Source organism: Littorina saxatilis, linkage group LG17 (genome assembly GCF_037325665.1).
Source record: "Littorina saxatilis isolate snail1 linkage group LG17, US_GU_Lsax_2.0, whole genome shotgun sequence".
Classification (NCBI taxonomy): Eukaryota; Metazoa; Mollusca; class Gastropoda; order Littorinimorpha; family Littorinidae; genus Littorina; species Littorina saxatilis.
In genome coordinates, this window is record NC_090261.1 from 65,487,695 (window position 1) to 65,500,241 (window position 12,547).

The 12,547-nt window shown below is 44.3% G+C and overlaps 1 protein-coding gene across 1 annotated transcript in view; it reads left to right on the forward strand.

The window, feature by feature from the left end:
• The window catches only part of LOC138953369 (protocadherin-16-like), a 99,809-nt gene that overhangs the window by 18,677 nt on the left and 68,585 nt on the right, over positions 1-12,547 (forward strand). The window contains exons 14-24 of the mRNA XM_070325168.1: positions 283-400; positions 728-840; positions 1,105-1,269; positions 1,627-1,803; positions 3,208-3,372; positions 4,182-4,406; positions 6,068-6,212; positions 6,627-6,811; positions 7,521-7,733; positions 8,505-8,666; positions 9,230-9,397. Coding sequence (XP_070181269.1) covers positions 283-400; positions 728-840; positions 1,105-1,269; positions 1,627-1,803; positions 3,208-3,372; positions 4,182-4,406; positions 6,068-6,212; positions 6,627-6,811; positions 7,521-7,733; positions 8,505-8,666; positions 9,230-9,397 — 1,836 coding nt within the window. The remainder of the gene's footprint in view (positions 1-282; positions 401-727; positions 841-1,104; positions 1,270-1,626; positions 1,804-3,207; positions 3,373-4,181; positions 4,407-6,067; positions 6,213-6,626; positions 6,812-7,520; positions 7,734-8,504; positions 8,667-9,229; positions 9,398-12,547) is intronic.

Sequence of the window (12,547 nt, forward strand, 5' to 3'; positions counted from 1 at the left end):
ACCTTCATATTTTTATGCTTTTCTAACGTCTGAAAAAAAATCCTTTTCTATTTAACACAGAGTGTTTGTAATAATAAGAACAAAGTTATATTGGAGAACTCGCAGGTTGGTCTTCATAGCTGTTTCCTTCCAGTTTTTGGAGGTACTGCCTGTGGGATCTAATAATACATTTACGGAAAGTATCTAACAACTTAAGGCCTTTTGAAAACAGATCTTTCTAGAACTTTTGACATCGTGGCCATCTGAACAGCAATTAAATAAAGCGTTTTATCCGATTGACAGACCCAAAAGTCGCTGGCGTTTGGTGTTGGTGACAAGAACGAGAGTCCCTACAACCTTATGATCACTGGCGCTGATAACAGTGACCTGGGCCATCTGGTGCTGCGTGAAAACAGTAATGGTGAGAGAGAGAGAGAGAGCAAGAGAGAGATGGAGAGAGAAACGGAGAGAGAGAGAGAGTGTGTGTGTGTGTGTGTGCTTGTGTGTGTGTGTGTGTGTGTGTGTGTGTGTGTGTGTGTGTGTGTGTGTGTGTGTGTGTGTGTGTGTGTGTGCTCGCGCGCGTGTTGATTCATGTGTGTGGTATGTTTACTCATGCATGCTTGACTATGCGTCTGTGTTACGCCAAAGGTGGTGTTTACAACCATAGACCGCTATCAGAACACAATATGAATCCCACTTGCAACCTACTGCTTCTTTATGCTGTGTAACATATCAGAAACGTTTTCAGACTCAGTGATAGGCACCGTGTCGGTGTACGACCCAGACGCCGGGGACAGCATCACACTGACCGTGTCACACCCCAAGTTCACACTCAGGAACCAGCGGTGTGCGCCACTCAGGGTGGGTCGACTTCTCTTGGCACTTCCATTGTAATGTAGACACAATACCAAATACATTTGAATTATTGCTCCATGTAAGATGATACCACACAAAGAATATTAGGGTAGGCTGAGTTTCGTTACATTTCCAGCGCGGTGCTAACAAAATGAAAACCGTAAACCTCTACAAAAATGAAAAAAACCCAAAACAGTCAAGCAGTCCATCGTTCCGTCTGTCAATCAGTCTGTCATTCATTAACATAATCACCTGTATCCTCTCGACCAGGGCGACGTGTACAACTACTGCTCGGCCCAGCTGGTCAACACGGAGGCTGTGGACTTTGAGATGACCCCTCACCTCAACCTGACCGTGGTCGCCAAGGACAACAACTTCCACAGCGTCAAGGAGGAGTTCACCGTGGAGGTTCTGGACCAGAATGATCCGCCCACGGTGAGTGTGTGTTGCCTGTCTGTTACTTGTGTGGTTCGGGAAAGACCCTCTCTGTCACCTGCAACATTTGGCAGGCATCGTCTCTGTACCATACTTAAAGCGTGGGGAGCTTTTAGGTAGCAGGAGCTTTTCCTTTTTCCTAGTGTTGGAAGAAATTGCTGGTGCCTCAAAACGATGGTACAGAGTTGAAGAAAATATCACGTCATCTGCATGAGCTTGTATAAAAAACCCACTAAAAACATTGCTCCCTCTATACTGCATTTTAATAAACTGTGATAATGGTAACAAAAGGTTGCTCCGTAAACACTGCATACCAATAAATTGTGATTAATCACACATTTAGCGTGTCAATTTCAGGACATCATGGTGAACGGCGACAACAGCAGCGTGGTGTCGGTTAGGGAACACCAGCCAGCCACGCGTGTCGGAGAGATCCTGGTGGTTGACCAAGACCGCAGCGACACGCACACCATCTTCCTGTCTGGCTCGGCCTCTTCCGCATCACAGTTCAGGGTGGACAAGGGACAGCTCTTTGTGAGTGCTCATCTGTCACTTAAGCCTCAAAGTAATTGGGCGAAGTCGATTTTACGAAGCTGGCTACACGATGCTTTGGCATTGGGTGTTTTTTTGGGGGAAAAAAGACTTGCGAAGTTGACTTTTGGCACAAAAAAGTCAAAGGCAGCCTTTAGTTATGGAGTCAGAGATTTAGGGCTTAGCTGTTAATAGAGAAAGTATGAAGTATGCATGTCGTAAGACAAGCTTATTATTCAGCCTGATAAATTGAACAGGAATGAAAACGTATTCAAATGATGACAACCGCAATGCAATGGATGTCACAATGAATTTTGAAAGGGCTGTCCAGGGCGTATGTGCACGAAGCGAAACTGGGTGGTACGCAGCCGCCGGGTCGGATTGGGTGAAACTGGGTGGTACGCAGCCGCCGGGTCGGATTGGTGAATCTGGGTGGTACGCAGCCGCCGGGTCGAATTGGGTGAAACAGAAATTTGGTGTGATCTTAAAGGCACAGTAAGCCTCCCGTAAATCATCACAGATACTGTCAGGCTTTTACACACAGTACAAACACCCTTCCATTTGAACGCTCACCAAACGGGAACATCCTAGGTGCCCTACGTAAAGAGCGAGCAATTTTCAAAGAATTAATTTTTCGGATTGTCTCCATCCATGGCGATCTCTACTACAGTACGCTATGTCTCCATCACAATCGGACCGTGGTGCGTTTTGGCGCTAGACCTAACTTTTAAAATCGAAATAATTGACAGCTTGTTACACAAACATTCTTAAATCATAAAAGAATTCTTTTTTCATCAAGACAAGATCAGTACAATTCGAAGTTTTGAAAGTTTGAAAAAAGAAAAGCCCGGAAGCAGGGTCACGCAAGGTCGTGGTTCTCGTAGCAGACGGCGGTTTATGGCCTATCGCCAGTTCCTCTGCACAGTCAAAAGCCATCGCTAGAGTTCTTGTGAACCACATCCGTTTGTTTCGTGCATGGTCAGAGGTACATAATAACGTGCTATTGCAGATATATAAGCTCACAGCGAGCCGCATTCAAATTACAAACTGACGACTGCATTGTGAAAAAGGGAAACTGGATCACACGGGTTCACGATGGCTCAGGGGTAAGATAAACCACGCACAAATAAATTGTTTGAAAATTGGTGAGTGTTTAAATGAAAGGGTGTTTGTACTGTGTGTAAAAGCCTGACAGTATCTGTGATGGTTTACGGGAGGCTTACTGTGCCTTTAACCAATCAGACCCCGTGGCTTGTTTCCATCCAGTTGGGTGGCACCCATATTCGCTCCGTGCAGCTCAGCCCAGGAGACTTACGTCAATAAAGTCACAGCTGGTGTGAACACTTTTAGATGCTTTGCTTAACTATTTCTCTGTGTTGTCTGACGTCATTGCTCACGTCATTACAGACGACGTCAGTGTCCAGCCTTGACTACGAGAGCAACAGCTCGCTGAGCCTGGTGATCACGGCCATTGACCACGGTCATCCCGGTCAGACGGTGGTCAAGACGTTCACCATCAACATCACCGACATCAACGAGAAACCCTCTGACATCACGCTGTCCAGCACCAAGGTCTTGTGCCTTCTCTTCAACTGTCCATCGTCGGGATTATCCAACAAAACTAGATTGCTGTCATGTTGCGTCTGGTTGTTGTGGAAGGGGGGGGGGGGGGGTGGGGTCTTTTAGTAGCATGCCAGAGTCTTCTTATCTGTATAAGGATTATCATTATTACTGCCACATTCAACAAAAAAAAGAAAAAAGAAACGAACAAAAACAAACAAACCAACCAAACAACCAACCAACCAACCAACCAACCAAACAACCAACCAACCAACCAACCAACCAACCAACCAAACAGACAAACAAACAAATTAACACAAAAGCAGAAAAAAACGAGGTATAAAAAGCACACAAAGAGAGTACAAAAGAGCCTCACCATTTTGTGTGTCGGTTACTTAAAAACCCACCTGCACGGTTGGCCCATTGGTAAGGCGTCCGCCCCGTGATCGGGAGGTCGTGGGTTCGAACCCCGGCCGGATCAAACCTAAGACTTTAAAATTGGAAATCTAGTGGCTGCTCCGCCTGGCGTCTGGCATTATGGGGTTAGTGCTAGGACTGGTTGGTCCGGTGTCAAAATAATGTGACTGTGCTGCGACTTCTGTCTTGTGTGTGGCGCACGTTATATGTCAAAGCAGCACCGCCCTGATATGGCCCTTCGTGGTCGGCTGGGCGTTAAGCAAACAAGCAAACTTTAAAACCCATCATTTTAATCATTGAGAAAATGAGAGCGCGTACGGGTATTAATTTCTCCCAGTAAATGGACAAGTATGTACGTTAGCCTTTCCCTTCCGGGATTTTCTATTTGTTTTCCACGGTCACAGGTGGTTGAGAACAGCGCAGCAGGCACCGTGGTGGCCAACCTTACCACAATAGACCCGGACAACAAAGTGACTACTCACCAGAATTTCACTTACCGCCTGCTCAACGACGCCAATGGAATGTTCCGCGTGGCTGGCCACCAGCTGCTGGTCAGTGAAGTGGCCGGGGGATGCTTCAGTGCCCGCTGCTCACTCAACCATGAAGTACTTCCTGATCTTCTCGTCAAGGTTGGTTATGTCATTCTGACTTGGACATCATACATATTGGGCGTGAAACTATATGGTCAAAAATGTGTACACTCTTTTAAAAACAATAACATTCCTGTTGGAAAGTTGTTTGTCAACTATCCTTTTTATCCGTTTTAACATAGAGGGGGAATCGAGACGAGGGTCGTGGTGTATGTGTGTGTGTGTGTGTGTGTGTGTGTGTGTGTGTGTGTGTGTGTGTGTGTGTGTGTGTGTCTAGGTGCGTGTGTGTGTAGAGCGATTCAGACCAAACTACTGGACCGATCTTTATGAAATTTGACATGAGAGTTTCTGGGAATGATATCCCCGGACTTTGTTTTCTTTTTTTTTAATAAATACTTTTGATGACGTCATATCCGGCTTTTTGTAAAAGTTGAGGCGGCACTGTCACACCCTCATTTTTCAATCAAATTGATTGACATTTTTGTAAATCAATCTTCGACGAAGGCCGGACTGCGGTATTGCATTTCAGATTGGTGGCTTAAAAATTAATTAATGACTTTGGTCATTAAAAATCGGAAAATTGTAATAATGTTTTTTATATAAAACGATCCAAATTTACGTTCATCTTATTCTACATCATTTTCTGATTCCAAAAACATATAAATATGGATTACAAACAAGCTCTGAAAATTAAAAATATAAAAATTATGATCAAAATAAAATTTCAGAAATCGATTTAAAAACAATTTCATCTTATTCCTTGTCGGTTCCTGATTCCAAAAACATATAGATATGATATGTTTGGATTAAAAACACGCTCAGAAAGTTATAACGAAGAGAGGTACAGAAAAGCGTGCTATGCAGCACAGCGAAACCACTACCGCGCTGAACAGGTTCGTCAGTTTCACTCCGTTATGCACAAGCGGCGGACTACGGTCATTGTGAAAAAATGCAGTGCGTTCAGTTTCATTCTGTGAGTTCCACAGCTTGACTAAATGTAGTAATTTCGCCTTACGCGACTTGTTGTTTCTGTCAACGCCCGTTTATTTATCCTAATGAGAAACAATGACAGGCTTGATATCACAAAAAACATTTTTTACGCTGTTTTTGCAAAAATACCGGGGATATTCGCGTTTTTAGTCAAAATAAATCTAGCTGACAATGTTATGAACAATCGCTTTATATAACAGCTTTTTCAGTTGGATTGCTTTTGTCTATCAATCAATCAATCAATGAGTCTTATATCGCGCATATTCCGTGGGTACAGTTCTAGGCGCTCTGCAGTGATGCCGTGTGAGATGAAATTTTATACAACCAGTAGATTGCAGCCATTTCGGCGCATATTTACCTTTCACGGCCTATTATTCCAAGTCACACGGGTATAGGTAGACAATTATTAACTGTGCCTAAGCAATTTTGCCAGGAAAGACCCTTTTGTCAATCGTGGGATCTTTAACGTGCACACCCAATGTAGTGTACACGGGGGGAGGTTCGGACACCGAAGAGAGTCTGCACACAAAGTTGACTCTGTGAAATAAATTTCCGCCGAACCTGGGATCGAACTCACGCTGACAGCGGCCAACTGAATACAAATCCAGCGCGCTACCAACTGAGCTATATCCCCGCCGTCTAAACCGGCGCTTGAAGTTTCAAGGCTAGTCGGATATCACAATACTTAATCCGTGTGTTTATCTCCACAGATCCAGTCGACAGACAGCGGGTTGCCTCCCCTGTCTGTGATGTCCCAAGTCATCCTGTCTGTCACTGACGCCAACGACCCGCCCACCAACATCCGGCTGTCCAAGAACACTGTGCGCGAGAACAAAGCACCTGGAACACTCGTGGGTTAGTCTGCTTTTGATACAGAATTCAGAATATATAATACAGAATATTTTATTCCCAACCTTGGGCAAACAAAAATCTGTATTCTGTATGATGTATTTTGATGCTGAAGTGCGTTTTTTTGAATGATTTGTGCTTTTTGTTTGACAAGGGTTTTAAAGTTGACATCATCCTTCATTGTGTTAGCTAACTTTAAGTGCTTTACTCTTTGAGTGTGCCAAGCTTTGTAGACAATACATTGTTTTTTGTTTTGTGCCGAAACCGTGCAGTGGTTTTCACATTTTTGAGGGGAAGAGGGGCAAGGGAATGAGTGGGCAAATAGCGGAGAAAAAGAAGCAAAGTCGACTACGCGATAGGGACTGAAATCTTGCTTTATCATTTGAAAGCCGGCCCACTCAAGGCGAATTTCAACTGCAGGTACAATCATGGCGGACGACGAGGACGTCTCGGATGTTCTGACCTTCACCTTGCTCGACGGAAGTGACGTGTTCACCATCCAGAACAGCGACAGGCTGGTGACAGCGAGGGAGCTGAACTATGAGAGCAGCAAGACGTTCGTGTTGACAGTCAGAGTGACAGACAATGGACAACCACCAGCCACGGTAAGTGTGCGGGGATTTTGTTCCCCAGGAATTCACAAAAGAACGTTTAATGGTTCACCTTTGTATCACCATTAAACATGCCATTGCTGATATTGATATCGTCGTCGTCGTCCTCCTCCTTCTCTTCTTCTTCTTCCTCCTCCTCCTCCTCCTCCGCATCATCATCATCATCATCATAATCATCATCATCATCATCATCATCATCATCATCATTATCCACCTGCATCATCATCATTCACCTGCACCATTATCACCATCATCATCATCATCAGCAGCTGCAGCAACATTGAAGTTAACTTGTATGGCGTTATAAAACGAGGAAAGCAGTCTCAGTAAACTTGACAAGCATGTTCAGTATAATGTTCATTGAACATTTGAATTCTATATGTTTAGTTCAATCGACCTTTTCTCTGCCTAATGAAAATCTTATCGGGTTTTAACCGGGCGAGCTAGTATAGATTTCAGGGCCGGATCTGGGGGGGGGGGGGTTCCTGGGGTTCCGGAACCCCCCCCCCCCCCCCTGGCCATCCAATGTACCTCTCAGAGAAAAAAAATGTGGACTTTGGACCCCTGCCTTCAGTTGGAACCCCCCCCCCCTCAAACGAACTTGGTCCGGCCCTGAATTTTAACAGAGAAAAGAAGGCAGCAGACTTGGCATGAAGACGAAAGAATTGAAGACTGATCACGTGAAGCCTATCTTTATCTACAGGCGGAGAGCACAGTGACAGTGGTAGTGGAAGACGCCCCAGAGCCGCCCGTGTTCCACAAACCCGCAGTAATGACAGCAGTGGAGAACGAACTGGCGGGCAGCTCTGTGGGGGCAGTGGTGGTAACTGACCCTGACCTTACTGACCACATTGACGTCATGCTCCACGAGAACACGGACTCATTCTACCTGGGCAAACCCAACTGTACCACCGACGTGAGTTCATCACTGAAAGTCTCGTATGTGTTCATTGTGAAATTTTGCATGACTATTATTGCTTCCAATAAATCTCCACAACATGCTTTGGTTTTTGCTTTGAAGTCTGTCTTGGCAAACTCTACGTTGTTGTAGTGTGGAGAAAAAAAAACAACAACAATAACAAATGTTGAGATTCAGGTGTAAGAAAGACACAATGACACATTTTAATAAAACCTACCAAGAGAGTTAGTTGAAAAGAGCCTCTGACGTCTTAGCTCGAAGCAGTGCTTCTTCCTGTCCATTATCCCAGCAGTTTGTTGTCATAATGGCAGTGTTCGATGTTATGTTTCGCTAAACAACAGTATTCCGTGGTCAGATTGCGTGAGCCCTCCATCTCAGGTAAAGTGGTATTGTGCCCTGTGGTGCCACTCAGAGGCTCACAAAGGCTTGACACGTTCAATACTAACTGACCCTCACACACTCATTTTCTACTTTCTACAATTTCATTTTCTACTCAAGTGTATTAGCGGAATCATGAAAGACTGCCTGTATTTTCTTTCCCCTTTTTTCTCTGTTTTTAGTTCCCCATCCCCCACCCCCACAATTTTTTTTCTGGATTATTATTGTCATTCCTCCATCATGAAGATTTGTGAAATGTTGTATTGTTTTGGCCACGTAAAATGAGTTCGTGTCCTAGCTGCATATTTTCAATTGTTTCATGTCATGTATTTTGAATTATATCAAAGACTGACGAATAAATGAGGCTGTCGTTTCCAATTGACGTCACAGAGTAGCGGCGTGACGTGCAACGTGACGCTGATGACGTCAGTAGTGCTGGAGTACGAGACGACGAACAAGTACCTGCTGGAGCTGACGGCCAGTGACGGTCAAGGTCACTCTGTGGTGGAGATGGTCACCGTTAATGTCCAGGACACCAACGATCCCCCCACAGTGAGTAACTGCCTTTAGTGTCGCGGGTAACGTTGGCTGGAAAGCCTTCTTCCCCTAGTTGTAGACCAGGCAGGACGTGAGTGAACAATCACTGATAAAAAAACACACACAAAAAACAGAAAACTTAGCTGCATTTAGTGTACAGACACAGACAGACACATAAATCAAAGTTACGAGCAATATAAATTTATCAACAGATAACACATTTTTTTAAACACTTTCATACAAAACACAGATGAATACACAAATTCACACACATGCCTGAAGAGAGTCAGCATACACACATGCACGCACGCACTCACGCACGCATACACACAGACACAGATAAATACACATACCCACACATACACCCAAATAATTGCTTTGAGTTTTACCTTGATACATGTGTTACAATCAGTTGATTATTCCGAATTGCTGATTACCATGTGATAACCGGTAGTATATTTTTCAGAACCTTCTAAGTGTACTGATTACAAGCATTAAAATGTGTTAGGAGTTAGGAAAAAGCAAAAGAATGACAGAAGCCTTAGCACCAACATGTATTATATTGCCAACTCTTGCAGGACGTGTTGCTGGACGGGGCGGCGGTGGGGGAGGTGAGGGTGGAGGAGGGGGTGACGGACGTGCAGTGGACCATGACGGTGGTGGAACAGGACACAGGCCAACAACACAACATCTCCATCAGCAGACAGAAAGGCGACCACCTGACGATAGATGGCAGCACGCTGAAGGTTGGCTATCACCACGTGTGCAAGTGGAACCCCCATTTTAAGACCCCAAATTTAAGACTCTCTCCTTTCCCAGACCTTGTTTTTTCAGACTTTTTGTTCATAGTCTCTGTAACTTTAGCCCCATTTTAAGACTCCGTCCTTTTTAAAACCCGATTTGCCGATATTTGTAGGTCTTGAAAGGAGGGTTCCACTGTACAGAGAGCAGGGTAAGGAGACAAGTACGATGGTTGAAAGAAGGGCAAGTACAGAGATCAGGGTAAGGAGACAAGTACGATGGTTGAAAGAAGGGCAAGTACAGAGATCAGGGTAAGGAGACAAGTACCAGGGCCGGACTAGGCGAAGAGGAAGGGGGGGTTGCCAGTGGTGGCCCAGGGGGATGTTCCCCCCTGGCGGCAGGGGCGGATCAGTTCATTTTATGACTGGTTTTTTTCAAAAGTATATTGTGAAGATATGGGTGTGAAGGCGCGAAGCGCCGAGCCGACGGCGCGAAGCGCCTAGCTTGCTAGGGGGGTCCGGGGGCATGCCCCCCCGGAAAATTTTGAAAAAAAGGATGCAAAATGGTGCAATCTGGTGCATTCTGAGGATGATCATTACCAGTTTCAGGCAGCAGATTTTGTCACTGATTAATACCCCAAAAATTGAAACTCAATGTAAAATAAAGAAATGCATACCTCATTCAATATTTTTATTTTTTGGCTGGGGGGGGGGGGGGGTCCGGAAACCGTAGAACCCACCCACCCCCCCTCGTTGTGGGGGTCAGGGGGCAAGCTGACGGGTAGGTCATATTCTGAGATAGGAAAATGGTCGCTCCTTGCATGAAACGGCATAAAATAAGCAATAATTAAAAAATTAAATAAGTAAGGTACATGTTTAGGCTGGGGGGGGGGGTGCGCAACCCCCATAACCCCCCCGGTAGTCCGGCCCTGAGTACGATGGTTGAAAGAAGGGCAAGTACAGAGATCAGGGTAAGGAGACAAGTACGATGGTTGAAAGAAGGGCAAGTACAGAGATCAGGGTAAGGAGACAAGTACGATGGTTGAAAGAAGGGCAAGTACAGAGATCAGGGTAAGGAGACAAGTACGATGGTTGAAAGAAGGGCAAGTACAGAGATCAGGGTAAGGAGACAAGTACGATGGTTGAAAGAAGGGCAAGTACAGAGATCAGGGTAATGAGACAAGTACGATGGTTGAAAGAAGGGCAAGTACAGAGATCAGGGTATTGAGACAAGTGCGATGGTTGAAAGAAGGGCAAGTACAGAGATCAGGGTAAGGAGACAAGTACGATGGTTGAAAGAAGGGCAAGTACAGAGATCAGGGTAAGGAGACAAGTACGATGGTTGAAAGAAGGGCAAGTACAGAGATCAGGGTAAGGAGACAAGTACGATGGTTGAAAGAAGGGCAAGTACAGAGATCAGGGTAAGGAGACAAGTACGATGGTTGAAAGAAGGGAAAGTACAGAGATCAGGGTAAGGAGACAAGTACGATGGTTGAAAGAAGGGCAAGTACAGAGATCAGGGTAAGGAGACAAGTACGATGGTTGAAAGAAGGGCAAGTACACAGATCAGGGTAAGGAGACAAGTACGATGGTTGAAAGAAGGGCAAGTACAGAGATCAGGGTAATGAGACAAGTACGATGGTTGAAAGAAGGGCAAGTACAGAGATCAGGGTAAGGAGACAAGTACGATGGTTGAAAGAAGGGCAAGTACAGAGATCAGGGTAAGGAGACAAGTACGATGGTTGAAAGAAGGGCAAGTACAGAGATCAGGGTAATGAGACAAGTACGATGGTTGAAAGAAGGGCAAGTACAGAGATCAGGGTAATGAGACAAGTACGATGGTTGAAAGAAGGGCAAGTACAGAGATCAGGGTAATGAGACAAGTACGATGGTTGAAAGAAGGGCAAGTACAGAGATCAGGGTAATGAGACAAGTACGATGGTTGAAAGAAGGGCAAGTACAGAGATCAGGGTAAGGAGACAAGTACGATGGTTGAAAGAAGGGCAAGTACAGAGATCAGGGTAAGGAGACAAGTACGATGGTTGAAAGAAGGGCAAGTCGTCAAAACTGAAACAGGTGTAAAACTTCACTCATATGGACTTTAAACGGACACAATGATGAAACAGTGGGTAGTAACTTTAGCGACAATGCATTCTCATTATAACGAAGGTTGCACACGGTTTGACCGAGGAAATTTAATGAGAAGAAAGAAACAACAACAGAGCTAAACATTGGATATGGAATTACAAGTTTCAATCACCAAACTGGACCGAGTTGATGTGACCATAGAAGAAAAACCGCAGATGGCACAACGATGCGTGTTCGTCCTCTTACTCGCATCACTGCCGGAAGAATTGAGTAAAAAAAAGTCGCGTAAAGCGAAATTACAACATTTAGTCAAGCTGTCGAACTAACAGAATGAAACTGAACTCACTGCATTTTTACAGCAAGAGCGTATACTCGTAGCATCGTCAGTCCACCGCTCGATGCACAGGCAGTGAAATTGACAAGAAGAGCGGGGTAGTAGTTGCGCTGAGAAGGATAGCACGCTTTTCTTTATCTCTATTCTTTTTAACTTTCTGAGCGTGTTTTTAATCCAAATATATCACATCTATATGTTTTTGGAATCAGGAACCCACAAGGAATAAGATGAAATTGTTTTTAAATCGATTTCGGAAATTTTATTTTAATAATAATTTTTATATTTTTAATTTTCAGAGCTTGTTTTTAATCCGAATATAACATATTTATATGTTTTTGGAATCAGAAAATGATGAAGAATAAGATAAACGTAAATTTGGATCGTTTTAAATTTTTTTTTGTTTTACAATTTTCAGATTTTTAATGACCAAAGTCATTAATTAATTTTTAAGCCACCAAGCTGAAATGCAATACCGAAGTCCGGCCTTCGTCGAAGATTGCTGGGCCAAAATGTCAATCAATTTGATTGAAAAATGAGGGTGTGACAGTGCCGCCTCAACTTTTACAAAAAGCCGGATATGACGTCATCAAAGGTATTTATCGAAAAAAAAAAAGAAAAACGTCCGGGGATATCATTCCCAGGAACTCTCATGTCAAATTTCATAAAGATCGGTCCAGTAGTTTGGTCTGAATCGCTCTACACACACAGACACACACAGACAGACAGACACACAC